Source organism: Harmonia axyridis, chromosome 1 (genome assembly GCF_914767665.1).
Source record: "Harmonia axyridis chromosome 1, icHarAxyr1.1, whole genome shotgun sequence".
Classification (NCBI taxonomy): Eukaryota; Metazoa; Arthropoda; class Insecta; order Coleoptera; family Coccinellidae; genus Harmonia; species Harmonia axyridis.
In genome coordinates this window covers 26,089,855-26,107,776 of record NC_059501.1, presented here as the reverse complement: position 1 = coordinate 26,107,776, position 17,922 = coordinate 26,089,855, and the positions used below count along the sequence as shown (strand labels likewise).

General features: G+C 33.8%; 1 protein-coding gene across 1 annotated transcript; it reads left to right on the top strand.

Annotated features, from left to right (window-relative positions):
• The first annotated feature begins 322 nt into the window (after window positions 1–322).
• On the top strand, window positions 323–7,702 carry LOC123671021 (zinc finger protein 64-like). The gene is made up of 2 exons (XM_045604666.1): window positions 323–934; window positions 5,723–7,702. The coding sequence occupies exons 1-2, from the start codon at window positions 855–857 to the stop codon at window positions 7,131–7,133; spliced, it is 1,491 nt and encodes a 496-aa protein (XP_045460622.1). The 5' UTR covers window positions 323–854; the 3' UTR covers window positions 7,134–7,702.
• Window positions 7,703–17,922: the final 10,220 nt, after the last annotated feature.

Genomic DNA, 17,922 nt, shown 5'->3' with positions numbered 1-17,922 from the left:
TATCTTGGCAGATTGAAGAAAGCTTTTTGATTATATACAGTAGTATTTTATTGGGAACTCCTACTACAATCGCAGAGATATGTTAGCGATACCTGAAACTTAGCAAATTTGTATGAACTTTACATTAAACATATGGAAGAAATGAAAGTGGATACACCTATAAGATTTTTGCCTTGACTGTTTTTAAGTAGTCTTTTTTCACAGCTTCATCCACCATAGGGGAGGTCATATGGCTATATTGAACTTATCAAAATTTCATTTCACTTTACAGGAAAAATAATTTACACCAGTCCAATTGCTAATGATGACAATGAATAGTCTTTCGTTACTACTCTTCAGTTCGGAGCTGTGAGTTTGCAAATAAACTACTCAAAAACAAGAATTTATTTCAGAAGATTCATTTGAATATTTCAATCGCTCAGTTCACAGAGCTTACAAAGAAGAACTGAATAAAGAAAACCCTCAGTTGTGCTAACAATCGCTCTATCTCATTTGAAAAATGAGCCATAAAAACATATTACTTCTGAAAAATGAAAATTATATACGTATAATTTCTTATACTATGTACATATATACGTTTTTGACCATTCTGTCAGACTATTTTTATAAACATCTTGGCTTCAACAGTAAAAAAAAGTAACAGTCGTATTCAGAATCAGAATAAATATTCAAAGATATAGGTAACCTGATATTATAACTGTCGCGACCGGTAGCGGGAACTGGTGAAATATTTCTCTTTTCTATGAACTATTTCAAATACCTGATTAATTTTTCGATTTGGCAACGTAGCTGCCAATTTCATGTAGCAGATTCGGGGGTCTATTCTCCATGTGTACCCAGAATAATATAAATATATGAGTATTCACAACAAAAGAGTTAAGACTGAATTAGAAGAAATGGGACAAGATGATGATAGGATATCATTTGACTATGAGTGAGTATTTATCTCTGTTTTATTATTTTATTTATTTTAAAGGTTTGTTGTACAAACCTTTAAAATATTTCGAGAGTTAGGTATTTGAATGAACCCGCATTCTTATTTTTTTTGTTACATATGTATAGCCATAGTAGTTATAGTTCTTCATACTATGATACAACATTGGCAAAATTAGGAGAACGGAAAAAAATGAAAAACGAAAAAAAAGATCAACAAAGTTTATAGTTCATTTTCTCTTGAACACTTCGGTCGATTTTCAGCAATTATTTGATTCCCCAGAAACATACTTGTTTGAAATCCTTAGCTACTTGTTTGTTGTTATACAGGCTGATTCACCGGGATGGCCTTAATTAGACGTTCATGGAAAGCTGATCATAATTTTCACTATTTTGAGCTGATAATTTGTATATTGGCGTTTGAGACAATCTTTCTTCCTAAAATATTTTCAGTTCTCTACAACTTCCGGTTATACCGGAAACAGATTACTACTTCCTACCCATAGATCAATTAATCGTCATCGTAATCGTTTTATAACTAAGTGACCCGAGAGGCCGTTTCCTTCTATTTCATGTTTCCCTTCTTGTTCTGTTTTTTTTTTGTCTTACAGTATTAAATTTTTTCATATGATTATTCAATGTAAATCATGTTATTGTGTTTTACTCTACTCGGGGGATTAAGTTGAATAGCATTGCTAGAGTTCGCCCCTGAGTAGAATGCATCTATCCAATAAAGTCGTTCATTATTATTATTATTAATTGCAAATGTCACATCCAATATATTATTTCATCATTAGATAGCATTTTTGATGACAATTTCGGCAATACGCCATATTTTAGGCAGAAACTCAACGAAAAAGCTTTTTTCGCAAAAATTTTTTTTTTCAATTCTGCAAGTACGTAGTATTATAAGACTGCTTGCGGTTTGGACAAAAATGTATAGGGTGTTTATAAGATCATGAACTTGTACAATTCAAAGTCATCAAAACTAATGATTTTCAAATTAGAAACTATATTTTTTATTATTTCTATCGATTATAGGAACAAAAAAATTAGAGGGTTACTGAAGCAAGTTACAACAAGTACAACGGATCGAATAATGAACATAACATTGTAATAATGAACATTTCATTGGTTAAATGGAAATTGTTTCTTGATTCAATGAGAACAATTCATTAATATGATGAATGAGTTTTCATTGTATAAATATCCCTGTTCATAGGTTTTCTTCTATACTTTTTTTTAATCATTAATATCAGACCTCAAAACAGTTTCAAAAAGATGAACTTGAAGAGCTTTGCCATTCAAAACATGAATTTCATGTTCAACAAAGGTACCATATGAAGTGTTGTAATTTCGCTCATATTTAATATATCGCTATAAAAAATAAAGAGAGAAAATGTTCAGAAAAGATGGACCAACATTTGAGTTTACTTCGAATAAAACTTCATTTTTACTTTTTTTTGTTCACCCCTGCATTTAACAAAAACGGATTAAATGAAGATGGCATCTGAATAGTTTATGTTCCTGAGGCAGTGGCGTACGCAAAGGGGAGATAAGGAGGATATATCCATTGGAAGTCACAACGCTTCATAATTTAATTGTGTGAAAATTCAATGAACGAATTAATCAACCAGCTGCTATAGCAAAAGGCTTGTTCTAATCTGACTGTCGTCGGCATAATGATTCTTTATTTACGAGCTAAGAATTCCAAATTATTGATAAAAATAAACAATCCGATAAAAAATAATGAGATTTCAAAGTACAGCTCCGAACTTCTCGCATTGAAAATCAATATCAGAAAGTATCTGTGAATTCAAAGCACATCGGCAACGATTTTTTTTGCTTTATCCCCCCCCCAGGCTTATGTCGGGGTACGCCACTGTCTTGAGGAATGAAGCTACAATTCAAGAAAATAATAGCTAAAATCGGCCAAAGGGTTCAAGGGAAAATGAAATACAAACTTCGTTGAGATTTTATCTTTGCCCCCATTTTGTCGATATGTACCGGGTTTTTCACTATAATTTGACTCCCCCTTTAATTTTGTTACTAAAAGAGGTAAAAAAAATGTTTTCTACAAAATTTTCTCGAAATCGACTAGTGTTTTTCAAAATGATTTCACAACACAAAATATATACAGAGTTGGCAACATATTGATTGCAACTTCATTTTTTCAAATGGAACATCCTGTATATTTTTTCGTAATTTGACTAGCTCTTTTTCCCCTGATTTCGAATATGTAGCATATGTTTGGTCTATCTCTTTCAGATAGATAGATATATTCTCTATTTCAAATTTACTCTATCGAACAAATAATTAATTTTACTCTAGGAAAAACATGAAATGAAACAGTGACCTTAAGTAATTCACAACTACATGAAATAATCCCCTAAATTATACGGTTCTAGATTTGTTAAAAATGTCTTGGTTTTTGATTTGAAAAGTCTGTAATTTTGTATTATTTTAAAATCATTTGGCAAACTGTTGAAGATTTTATTGCACATATAGGATGGATTTCTTTCTGTTAGAGACAACTTATGCTGTGGATAATTTATATTGGCCGTTCTCGTATTGTATGTTGTATGTGAAATTAGTATTATTTCTAAGAAATTCTGCTTTGTTTTTGTGTAGGTAGAGAAGGCACTCATGCAGATATAGACCATAGAATGTAAGTAGCCCCAATGACCTGAACTTGCCCCTGCAGGAATCCCGGTACCCCATATTCAAAAATATTCTAAGTATACTTTTCTGACTTATGAATACTGATTGTACAGATGTACTCACACCCCAAAGTATTATATCATATCTTAATAAAGATTCATAGTTGGCATAATATAAATTTTTTTTTACATTTTCATTTATATATTCTTGTACCACTCTGAAGGCAAAGATCATCCTATTAAATTTTTTAACGGATCATTAATATGTGTATTCCACTTTAGAAATTCGTGATTTATTATTCCTAAGAATTTAGTATTCTCAACAGTGTTATTGACTCGGTTGTTAAGACTTACTTCTGCAGGTTTTTCTTTTGAATTGCTCGCTCTGAATACAATGACATTAGTTTTACTTGTGTTTATAACCAGACCATTTTTTGAAAACCAATTATCTACACAACTATATAATGTCTGCAAAATTTATAATTTCTGAATCTTCTACTTCATTTGTTACATCACTCAGCTCATTTATGTATAATTAGAAGATGCTAAGATGCTACCCTGGAAACCTCCAAATTCATTACTTAGCCATTCAGAAAAGTGAGTTTCATTACATTTTGTTCTTTCAACGCACTGCCATCTGTTGGACAGATAGGAGGCAAACCAGCTCAGGGCACTTCCCACTATTCCATATTGTTCTAATTTTTTAACCATATAGTCTCTATTAATGCAATCGAATGCCTTTGAGAGCTCTATAAATAGACCGGCAACAAGTTTATTTTCTTCAAAAAATTTCAAAATATTGGTTGTTAACTGAAAAGTCGCAGTTTGAGCTGATCTACCCCTTAAGTATCCATGCAGAGTGGGACTGAAAAGGTCACAATCATTAAAATACTTGATAAGACGAGAGGCCCTAGCAATTTCAAAGATCTTAGAAGAACTATTTGAGAGATTAATTGGTCTATCATTTTCCAATTTTCCTGGATCTCCAGACTTGAAAACTGGCACTATCATGGACATTTTCAGTTAATCAGGAAATATTCCAAGTCTAAAAGAGTTATTAAAAATATAACATAAAACCTCTTTTACATAAACTATACTAAGTTTTACAATGTTTATATACTAAGTTCACTATATTTATTTTCCAACTTATTTGATAAATCTGAAATTTCCGAAGGAAGAAAGGGTTTCAAGTACATCGAAGTATCAGTCTTAACATCACAATGAAAGTTGGACTTATGACAATGTTTTAATAGGTTTGGAACTATGGTTATTGAAAATTCATTATATTTTGAAATAGACTCTGGGGAACCATGTATTCGACATTCTGTCCCATCAGATATTTTTCCTTGAATTTGTTTACAAATGTTCCACATGCTTTTATTCTTATTGTCAGATGCCAGTATTCTGTTATTATAATATTCTTTTCTTGATTGAATTAAGATATCATCATATTTTTCTTTTTTATCGTAGCATTCCACTTGAAAACTGATTACTTAGCTTGTCAAGTGGTTCTTAAAATTTGAAACTCTGTGGCACTCAGAATAAGAAAAATAGGCCAAACATATGTTATATATTCGAAATCAGGGTAAAAAAAAGAGGTAGTCAAATATAGAAAAATATACAGGGTGTTTTATTTGAAAAAAATGAAGTCGCAATCAATATGTTGCCCACTCTGTATATATTTCGTTTTGTGAAATCATTTTGAAAAACACTAGTTGATTTCGTGAAACATTTGTAGAAAATATTTTTTTGTATCTCTTTTAGTAATAAAGTTAAAGGGGGGGTCAAATTATGGTGAAAACCCGGTACATATATTTTCAAAAAATACTATTATTTTTGAATAGTGATTCATCATTTTTTTTCTCACAATGTATACTCATTCAAAATATTCAAAAAATACAGGTATTAGTCGCTAATCAAAAAACTCATTGCTTCGCACGATACAAATTAATCTGGTACGATATTCATACAATTTTATCGAATGGAAAGATGGCAAAAATAATCCTCTTAAAATTACCCAAACATAAAATGTGAAAGTTTGCAGGTTACATGAAACTGAAACAAAAAATGTTGAAATTGTGTTCTCTTTTAACATCCTAAAAATTTCCTATTAACTCCTTTGATTCTAGTGTCCAGCATACAATTGACGGGCAGTATACTGAAGATATAAAGACCGAAGACGTAAAGACTGAAGATATAGATATTGTTGACCAGTACATTGATGAGAATGGAATAAGATCGTCGATTGGATATGAAACAGAAATGAAGAGAGATTATAGTTTCAATGAGAGAATTACTTTTGAAATTAAGCCATTGAGTAGTGAACATGACTCATCTAATAAATATCAAACTAGGAATTATAAGGATGCTGTTCCTTCGAATGAACAAGAACAAGAATGTCTAGTATGTGAGTTTACAACAAATGACGAGAGAAATCTAAAACAGCATTTTGATGTTGTTCATTTGAAAGAACGAAAACATAATTGTGAGTTTTGTGAGTATTCTGCTAAACATAAGCAAAGACTTGAAATTCATATAAAGGCTGTTCATTTGGATAAACGAGAACATATATGTCACCTGTGCAATTATGCTTCAGCTTATAGACAGAACATCCGAAAGCATATAGAAGTAGTTCATCTGAACAAACGAGAATATAAATGTGGATTTTGTGAGTATGTAGCTCAGCAGAAAGAACAACTTGAAAATCATATAAAGGCTGTTCATTTGGATAAACGAGAACATAAATGTCACCTGTGCAACTTCGCTTCAGCTTATAAACGGAGCCTCAAAGAGCATATAGTTGCAGTTCATTTGAATAAACGAGACCATAAATGTGTGTTTTGTGAGTATGCAGCTAACAAGAAGGAAAATCTTGAAAATCATATAAAGGCTGTTCATTTGGATAAACGAGAACATAAATGTCACCTGTGCAACTATGCTTCAGCTCATAAATTCAACATCGTGAAGCATATAGTTGGAGTTCATTCGAATAAACGAGAACATAAATGTGTGTTTTGTGAGTATGCTGCTAAACATAAGCTAAACCTCGAAATTCATATAAAGGCTGTTCATTTGGATATACGAGAACATAGATGTCACATGTGCAACTTTGCTTCAGCTTATAAACATAGCATCAAAAAGCATAAAGTAGCAGTTCATTCGAATAAACGAAAACATAAATGTGAGTTTTGTGAGTATACAGCTAACAACAAGGAATATCTTGAAAATCATATAAAGGCTGTTCATTTGGATAAACGAGAACATAAATGTCACCTGTGCAACTATGCTTCAGCTTATAAACAGAACATCAAAAAGCATATAGTTGCAGTTCATTTGAATAAACGAGAATATAAATGTAAGTTTTGTGACTTTGCAGCTAACCAGAAAGGAAACCTTGAAAATCATATAAAGGCTGTTCATTTGGATAAACTAGAACATAGATGTCACCTGTGCAACTTTGCTTCAGCTTATAAACAGAGCATCAAAAGGCATATAGATGAAGTTCATTTGAAGTATGAACGAAAAGGGAGGAGTCGATAAAGATATGAATGTTATTCGCTTCAATAAACTAGAATGTGTTAACATTTTTAACTCATATTCATAATCACACACATACTCGCATACGAGTATGATTCAGTTATAAAAGAAACCTAAAAAAGCATATAAATACTATTCATTTGAATGGAAAAAACATAAATATCACCTATACAAGTTCACTGTGTTTGGTAACAAAATTGTCTTGTGGAAAATGAGTAACTACCTCTAGTACCTGATGATATTGACGATTCAGAATTGAATAATTTGATCGTGACGACAGATGTATCTGATGTACCTCTTGACAATCAGAGTGTGAGTATCAATGCTTGCAGAACAGAATTAATCAATATTTATTTTATCAAATTAATTAGTGATATTCTTAAATCAACCTATTTCAAATATTGATTATTTTTTTAATTAATTCATGAAAAACAATTTCTTCATAATTATTCATAAGCAGTAATCCATAAGCAGAAATATTATTAAATAAACCTTTTGTAAATATTGATTTTTATTTTAATTAATTTGTGAACAACAATTTCTTCATAAGTAATTCATAAGTAGTAATGTTCCTAAATAAACAATATATTTTGAATATTGATTTTGATTTTAATTAAGTTGATCAGGTGCCATCTGTGCCTCACCCAGTTCTGCAGTCACAAAGACAAATCCAGGGTGGGACACCTTGGATTTGACTCTGTGACTGCAAAACGGGTCTCACTACTCCACTTTAATTTTAATTATCTGTGCATTAATCATAACTTTCGCTTCTCTATTTTTTTTTGTAGAAGGAATTCCTTCATCACTTTTTCTTCCTTTTTTTATGAGATTCAATCTTTTATCAAGTTGTGTAATATTTCTCCACAAACTCTGTTCGAATGAGAGCCTTCGAAATTGTAGTCTCCTTCTTTTTTTCATTTCATATTCAAAGTACTATACCAAAATTCAGTTCGGCGCAGCAGTAATGCTATGAAGTATCATAATAAAGATAAATAATTTAATTGGTAAGTGTAATGATTCCTGGGGTCACGAAGCACCAAAATGTGACGCAAGGAAATGTAGTCGACTCGCCGTAACAACCATTTTGGAAATGTGGTCTCCTTCTTGATAATGGTGTATCCCCTAAAAAAATGAATGATATTGATAAACAATTGATACTTTGAAATATATTTTTCCTACAACTGCTATGAAAAGTAGCGTATTCTCCACAGCTTACTCAATTCCAAAACTATGTATTGCTCATACTGTGGGAAATATTATTCCCCACGGCACTTTGCCCACACCTCGCTTGGTAGACCAATGAAATTGGGCATTTGAGTCGTTTCTATAGAAACGCAATAAATTAGCACATACTGTCAACGAAGGCCATTTTGATTTGAATCAAGTCCATTACTTAAATTATTGAAATTTGTGCAGTTGTAGGAAAAGTATAGTGTGCAACATGTGGAGAAAGTCCTTTTCTCGCTCGTGTGTTTGCGGCACTCGCCTTCCAGGCTCGTGCCACAAACTTCCACACTCGCGAGAAAAGTTGGACTTTCCCCACTTGTTGCACAATATACTATTGTTACCATCAATTTTTTTTTAAATCTTGATTTCCATGTGGCGGAGGAGTCTCTTTCTCTAAAATTCATTCAGTCTGAGACCGTATTCTCCACATGTGATCTTTCAAAACGTATACGTTCTTTCAGTGCTCTGAACACTGAATGAACGTATACGTTTTGAAAGATCACTTGTCAAGAATACGGTCCCTGTGCAAGCCCCGAGACTCTCAAAAGCTGAGATACAGGTGTCAGCAACTCTGATGACACATATTTTTGAAAAGTTTCATTGTTCTGAACGAAAATATATTAGTGGTCTTAGTTAACTCAAATATTAAGAAAAGTAAATTGTTTTGATCATGAACGAAATGACTTAGGTATAGTATATCCAAAGTCACTCGAACTAGGCCATATAAAAACAAATTCACTCACAATAGTATTCACTTCATCTAATATATAAAATTCTTCTGTCACGGGGTGCGTAATCGAACTCCTCCGAAACGGCTCGACCGATTTTCGTGATCCTTAGCGAGGATATTAGTCGAGGGGGAGAATCGGACAACATCTATTTTTCATCCCCCTAAATGTTAAGGGTGGTCCACCCCTTAATTTTTTTTTTTATTTTTCAGACAAAATTTTTTGTTTTCATTTTGTTATGATGCATCATACAAAAATACATGCAACCTTAATTTTCATCCCTCTACGATCAACCCGTATTTTTTATTTGGTAATTAAAAAGTTTTATTTTTTTTGCAAGAATTTTTTTTTATTTTGTCATGACTTTTAATGAAAAATCTCATATGACTCTCAATTTTTCACCACTCTACGTTCAACCCTTATTTTTTATTTGTTAATTATAAGCTTTGATTTTTTGGCAAAATTTGTTTTTTATTCTATCATGACTTTAAATGAAAAATCTCATATTACTCTCAATTTTCACCCCTCTACGATCAACCCCTATTTTTTTTTGAATTATACACTTTAATTTTTTGGCAAGAATTTTTTTTTTATTCTGTCGACTTAAAAAAAAAATCTGATTATACTCTCAATTTTTCATCCCTCTACGATTAACCACTTTTTTTTTATTTGTTAATTATAAACTTCAATTTTTTGGTAAGAATTATTTTTAATTTGTCATGACAGAATAAAAAATTTCATATCTCTCTCAATTTTCACTCTTATACGATCAACCCCTATTTTTAAATCCCGATTTTTATCGTTTTTAATCTATCCACAGATCCGCAATAAGGTTGCAAGATGGCAATCAAATATTATAATTGTAGTACGATAAATTCTTATTCAGACTTTATAATTTCAAGTTCCTTTTTTTTATTTTCTGTTGAATTTTGTTTCTAAAGATGCCGGCAATTAGACGTACAAACTTAAGTCGCAGAACCCGTAATGCTGCAAGTCAAAGAAATACAAAAGCAAGTCAAACTGATGAGCAACGAGAAACGCGGAATGAAGTTGAACGGAATCGATGGAACCGGAACCAACAAAATAGAAGTGTTGCGTTTAACCCCTATAGGGCTGCATTTAATTATAACAAAGAAATTGACTACAGTACACTGCATATCGTTGCTATTGGACCAATGAACGTTATTTGTCAATATTGCAAGGCATTTAAGTTTAAAAATGAAGCCCCTGCATTGTGTTGCTCGAACATAATAAAGAAATTAACTTAATTCAGATGAAAAGGTAACAGACATTTCTTGATTATAGGGCGGTACGAAGTTTGCCGGGTCAGCTAGTAATAATAATATAAAATTTTCTTCATGGTGTTTCCATACTCCTCCTACCTTACATTGGAGGCCTTATTGTTCATCAGTGCTGAGAAAATGTCATTGCATTCATAGTTTTTTATATCAGTGCCTGCCAGATCCTGGTTTTTGAATTTTTCTCCTTTATTTGGCCGCAACTTGTCTCCCCTCCCTCTTTCAAATTTCTTGAAATCGTATTAATATTTCTTTGGACCGCAATATCCCAAAGCTGTTCGGGGCATTTACCTCTGCTGTAATTTTTTCTCTAACTGCGTTTTCTCAGGTGGTATTTTGGCGAGAAGTTAAAGATCGAAATTCACTTAGGACTTAGGTGCGCCCTCACCCTGAGGATTATACATGTTTCATCCCGAGATCGCTTTTGGATTCTTCAGTTAGGCAATCCAGCGATCTCTGCCTAAGACACCCACCCACACCATCGTGGAGAGGTGACTCTGCTGCAACGCGGTGACCCTCATAAACCTGCCGGGGCCGTAGTATAGTGGCTCAACGCCCATAACGCCACCTCTCGGGAAGACAGAGTCACAACAGAATTATATTTGGTCCTACTTTTCCTTTTGCTGAACATTTAGAATAGATATAATACCTGGAGACTTTCGAATGTCGTCCAATTTTCTTCTTGAAATTGGTAGCTACAATGCAAGATTGAAAATAGATATTTGTTTTACTAGGCAGCAGAGTAGTAGATTGACAGCCTAGATAGTTCCTACTATGGACTATCAGCCGCGGCAGTCAATCTACTTTGCTGCCGAGTTGAACATATAATTTTTTTTTCGATTGTTCTTAATGATATATTTAGGATATTGTATTTGCGAATCATTACAATTCCCATAATTTTTCTATATTTCCTGTAGCGGTATATTAAAACGTAATTTGATAGAAATCGCAATCGTTGGAATGGTTGGTTGCTATGGAAATGTATATGTATGTATGTCCATAATAATTATAGTTTGAAAACAAAATTATTGACAATTTTGTGGAAAAATATCGGACATATTTATATTATGGGCAGTGATAGCGACTTAGCAGCACTTTATAATCCAGAAATAAGGGAGGTGGCAACGAGGGCGTAGATTTTTTTTTGTTGGGGGGGTAATCGAGAAAAAATTTTTTTGATGATATTATTTATTCATATCAATAATGTGAGAAAAAGATGTTTGACAACGAAGTTTGAACCAAATTACTCGAAATATTTTTTTTTACCAATTCGATTGTTCTTATCTTAGCAGTAATTCTCAGCTGTTCAAGGGTCAGGAACAAATAAATAAATAAATGAAATAAATACTTGGTGTTCCTGAATTGGAGTTACGAAGGAAAATGAGAGATTCCTTGGATGGTTTTAAAAATAAAATCGCTCATTAACATGAGTCCCTAAACGCTTTGTTTTCGAGATACAGGGTGTTTCTTGTAGTCCTACTTTTTTGTGATGCTTAACCAGTTTATCGAATCTTAATTTATCTTCGCTACAGAGTTGGTAAATAAATACCAAGGCTTATAATTAATTAATTTTTCACAGCTACCTAACTGGATTATTATAATAATTTGGATTTTTCTGGGAATTACTAATAGAGAGCTGTTCGATTTTTTTTTCGAAATCGATTGCAGATACGACAAAACTACAACAAACCAAAAAGTGTAGTACTGAACCAGCATTCCTTTTTAAACTTTTCTGAACTACCAGTGGTTCACAAAAAAATAATTCTGGCGAAAAGAAGCGGGTAGGTACCCTTCCAGAAAAAATTCACCCTGTAGATTTGCATTCAAAATTAGGTATCACATGATGAAAACTTTAAATTGGAATATCTATGCCAATTCAAGTTGAATATCTTGTGAAGGGAAAAACTTGAACTTTAATACCTGTATCTCAAAAACAGCGTTTGCGGACTTATTTTCTTGAAATGATCCGAGAAATCTGCCGTTTTCATTTGTACCATCAATTCACGAACACCCTGTAGATATAGTCAATTCAAAACTGATAAGTCTTTGATAACTACAGAATTGAAATTATGTGACAAGAATGATACAAACAACTGGTAAGTGTATACAGATGACGAATGCAAAAATCACAGATGAGATGGCAAATAAGGGGCGATGCCGAGAAAGCGGATAGATAAAGGAAAATAATAAACCTCGAACAAAGTACTCATCTCGAAGGCGATAATAAACTCATAAACCGTAAACGGGTCCGATTTTTTGACGACGTGTCGATTTCAAAGGAATGTAAAATGATTATTATTGGTTCATTTTATAGAGAAATTTTTGTTCTTCGTCCTTGCGAGATTTCTGAAAATTTATATTTTGAAAATCTTGGGTTGGTAATCACCTCCAGAACTCCCCATTTCTACGCTCTTGAGTGGCAAAAAATTTTGATTGTAAAAAACTGTGGAATGTTTTATCCCCATATAAAATAATAATTTTGCTGCCAAGGCAGGAAAATCAATACTTTGCTTTTTTTTGATTATTCGTTATTATTAGGGGAGTCTTATGTCCCGCAGGCCGCAGTAGACGCAGATGGTAGGGTGATGATTATATATCACTTTCATACAATTCGGAGTTGTTAGTTTTAAATGAACTTCTTAAGAAGAAAATGAAATATTTATCAATTCAATTGTGGAAACCTGTGAGAGATAACACGTTTCGGTGGAGCTCCAAGATTAGTCGATTTATTCAGTGTTTTATCGTAAGATAATTTGATTTTCTGTTCTATGAGATTTATAAACCTCCACAATTTTTGATAGTACATAATTTGTATTGATTCCTTTAGGCATTATCTGTTGATATTGCTTTAATTTGAATAATATTGTTTATTTTGAATCCTCGTTACCTCGGTTTTTATTTGATTCAGGCCTGACGCTCTGCATATTTTGCTTGAGATAATCTCGAGCACATTCTAAAGGGAGCCATACCCGATCTGACTTATTGTTTATTTTCACCTGTGTTTTTGATCCTCTGTTTTCTTTTATCCTATTCTCATCCTAGGGCCACCTTGTACGTTTATTTAAGTCTCACCGATCGGCCTCGGCTGAGTGAAGCGTGTATCCCTTGTTTTTTATCCTTTTTTTCATTATTCGGAGTTCGATCTTCCTAATAATGTCCAGCCAGCAAAGCAATAATCTCCGTCCGCTTCGGAGTAAGACAGGTGTGGCGGAGTCCCAAATCACGGGTTCATCGAATCAGTTGGACATGGTTTTGTCCAGATTGTCTATCCTCGACAGTATAGCTAGAGATATTGCTGAAATTAAGCAGGCACAGAAAAAGCTTTCAGATAAACTGAGCAGCTGTGTAAGAAGGGTAGAGGCACATGGCAAAATGTTAAAGCAGCATGCAACATCATTGCAGCAATTCAGTGGTGAGTTCAGTGTCCTTAAAGCTTCCCATTCCGTTTTGAGGGAGTCTCGGGGTTGAAGATTCAATTGGGATCGGTTGATGTCGTGGCGTTGGAGAAAGCTAGCCTTATATTGAAAAGTGAAGTGTTGACCTTGAAGGATATCGCTAGTTCTTCCATCTCGGCAGCGGCAACTGGAGCCGATGGCTCTTTATTGTACGTTAATCCAGTCGAATTACTGGATTGTGTTAAGCGAGCTAACAATCTCATTGTCCGAAATGTTCCTGAGTCAGTAGATGTTACAACAGATAAAGCTTTAATCCTTGATATTATTTCGAAGATCAGGAACGGCTCACTCTGCGATGTGATCGCGACCAGAAGACTCGGTAATTTGCGACAGGGGGCGCCCAGAGTAGAGTTTTCGAACCCGGCGGTACCTGCAAATATCCTACGTCATAGACGGGTCCTTGTTGCCTTTGAGAACTACAGGAGGATTTCAATAGATGATGATAAGACGCCACTTCAAATTAAGCAGCTTCAGGACCTTCGCAAGGAGCTTGAAAGAAAACGTTCTTCTGGGGAGACTGACCTGACTATTAAATACAGAAAGGGAATCCCTTCGATAATCAAAATACCGTCCTCAAAAATTGAAGTCTAATTTGATTACATTGCCACTCATTTATACGAATCTTGCTTCTCTGATCTCCAAATTCGATGAGTCATCTGTCCTCGCTTGTGATCGTGTTGAAATCAACTAACGCATGATTTTGTTGGAGCTGCGTCAGTGAACGTGTTCAAGAATGGGTTCGACATCGGGTGGACAAGAGTTCTTGAATAAAGTCAAATATATTTTCAAATATCGGATGTTTCAGTATGTGTTGTTTTTCCTGAATTGTTTTGGTGTTATTTTTTCACATTAGGTTTTATTTTGTTAAGAGTTTTATAGTTTTATACTCAACTCTGTATCCAATGTAATAATAATAATAATAATAATAATTTTTGAAAATTCATTTGAATATTGTACTCGCTTAGTTCGCGAGCTTACGAAGGAAAGAACTAAGCAAAGAAAACCTTCACAATCTTCACAAGTGTTGAAAACCGCTTCAGTTATCCACAAAAAGATCCATAATTGCATTTTACTCAATGGCGTAGAAATGGGCATCCTTCACAAGATAATTAATTTGAATTGACTATAGATATTCCAATTTAAAGTTTTCATCATGTTATATGCTAATTTTGAATGCAAATCCTCAGGATGATATTTTTTCAGGAAGGTTGCCTGATTCTTTTTTTCAGACAGGGCTATCGCTAGTCAAACTGCCGCCCTAGGCGTAGGCCCATTTTGCCGCCCTAGCAGAAGCTTACTCTGCAGAATGTTAAAAATTAATATTGGATAATCAGGGTCCAGCGCCTGCTCAAGCGTTTCTACCGCCCCGGCAAAAATACAAATCGGAAACCTTTCAGGTTTGGGATTTTGTACTGAGTATTTTAGGAAGGAAAAACTGTATATTAAGTGCTATTATTTTTTATGGATTTTATGGATAAGTGGAATGCAATAAACAATAAACGTGGTCAACTGAATTCTAATGAATGAATGATAAAATATATGAATTTAATTGAGGTTTCAGATCCTTCTGCTGAGTTTTGACTACATGTGACGCTAAAACAATGTTTTTTTCTTTGATATGATTGAATTAAATAACCGGATGATGCGAATGAACATATTTATTTTAAATACGAATAAATGTTACAGATATTCATGATGCAAAGATGTTTAAGATTAGTAAATTTGATATAAGAATTATTAGTCAAATCAAAAATCATTCTTTCAAATAAAAAAAATATTTAATTCGTTGTTCCAGTTATCCAGATTTCCCAGATAAAGTAGATAATGCCGCCTATTACTTGCCGCCCCTCTCAAGGGGGCCCTGCAGTTTCAGATTACTAGCTAAGTTTAGATTTCAGGAGAAGCTTGGAATTTTGTTTTTTTTTGTTTGAGATTATCGAGTAAAACAATCAGATGATGCGGATGAACCATTACTTAATTCCAATGCGCCCAGGCCCAGCACTTAATAATTTGATATAAAAATGAAAGATATTATAAAATAAAGGAATGTTGTATGAAATAATAAAACTTCTTATATTTCTCAAGAAGGATCAGTTGGAAGTGATGAAATGGAATTGTTTTCTTACATTTTGCATTACATTCTGAGAAATCAACATTCTGATTAGAGAATTGAAAAGAAAATAATGGCAAGAAAATTCGGCAACGTGAAGCGAACGCCGACAAGCCTGATGAGTGCATGTGGTTTTTTTTTAGCGTCAATAACTCGTAAACAGCACTATGAGGGGATCACGCCACATCTGGATATTTATGAGTCTAATGCTAATGTATACCTTTGATGGTTTTTGATGTTAATTAAATTTGTCGGTATTCCTTCCTGTTGTTGCTGACTTATCGTTTGGTACTTTGAATTTCTACAAAATGTAATTTTTGTTTATCAAGCTTGAAATGCCGCCCTTGATTTTTGCCGCCCTAGGCGACCGCCTATACCCCTTGCGACGGCTCTGCTTTCAGAACAATTTTTTGGTGAACCGCTGGTAGTTTAGAAAAATGTAGAAAGAAACTCTGGTCCAGTACTACACTTTTTGGTTTGTTATAGTTTCATCGTATCTGGTATCGATTTGGAGGAAAAAATTTCAACAGCTTTCAAGCAATCCTCAGGAAAATACAAATTATTATGAATATCCAGCTAGTAAGCTGTAATGAATGAATTGATTATAAGTTTTGGTACTTATTAACCCACTCTGTAGCGAAGATTAATAAAGATTTGATAAACTAATAACGGGTGTTTTTTTTTCGAGATATATAACTTTAAGTTGTCATTACTGTTCAAGATGGCGAACGATTTTACAGCTGTCAAGTGATTTATTCTCAGTTTTGTTTGGCAATACATCATGAATAGACTCACGCCTAAACAACGCTTGCAAATAGTGCAATTTCATTTCGAAAATAATGCTTCTGTACGGAATACGTTTTGCGCACTGCGTCCATTTTATTTTGTTTAGCGATGAAGCGCACTTCTGGTTGAATGGCTACGTCAACAAACAAAACTGCCGCATTTGGAGTGAAGCTAATCCTCCAGTGTATATCGAAACACCGTTACATCCAGAAAAACTGACTGTTTGGTGCGCTTTATGGGCTGGTGGAATCATTGGTCCGTACTTCTACAAAAACGATGATGGCCCGAACGTTACAGTCAATGGTGAACGATATAGGGCCATGATTACTGACTTTTTCATTCCTGAATTGAACAACAATGATGTCTCGAAGCTGTGGTTCCAACAAGACGGCGCAACATGTCATACAGCTCGTGACACAATCGATGTATTGAAAGATACGTTTGGTGACCGCCTAATTTCAAGTTTTGGACCTGTGAATTGGCCTCCAAGATCTTGGGATGTAACACCGCTAGACTACTTTCTGTGGGGCTATGTAAAGCCATTTGTGTATGCGGATAAGCCACAAACCCTCGACCATTTGGAAGACAACATTCGCCGTGTTATTGCCGATATACGGCCACAAATGTTGGAAAAAGTCATCGAAAATTGGACGTCCAGATTGGACTACATCCGAGCCAGCCGTGGCGGTCATATGCCAGAAATCATATTTGAAATATAATGCCACAAGATTATCTTGCGGATAAATAAAATTCATGTCAATCGAATAATTCATCGTTGTTTTATTGCAATTTAAAGTTCTATAGCTCTGAAAAAAATACCCTTTATAAGCATCACTAAAAAGTACGACACATTAGAAACAACCTGTATCGAAAACAAAGCGTTTGCGGGCTCATATTCATGGGACTTTTTATTCTTAAAATTATCCAAGGAATCTCTTATTTTCCCTCCGCAACTCTGATCTAGGAACATCCAATATAAGATAAGAACAACCGATTCGATAAGAATCTCAATAATTACTTCAAAATTGAAGATTAAGGATTAGCCAAACATATTTTAGGTGTAAGAATTGAGCAGGAATCTGATCGAATAAGGTTAGATCAGGAAAGTTATATTAATCAAGTGTTAAAAAGATTTAGTATGACCGATTGCAAAGGAATCTCAACTCCCATTGAATGTAATTTAAATGT

Coding starts and splice junctions, on each gene's coding strand:
- LOC123671021 (XM_045604666.1), top strand. CDS start 855: ATGAGTATTCACAACAAAAGAGTTAAGACTGAATTAGAAGAAATGGGA. Junction 935..5,722: donor AGGATATCATTTGACTATGA/GTGAGTATTTAT, acceptor CTTTGATTCTAG/TGTCCAGCATACAATTGACG.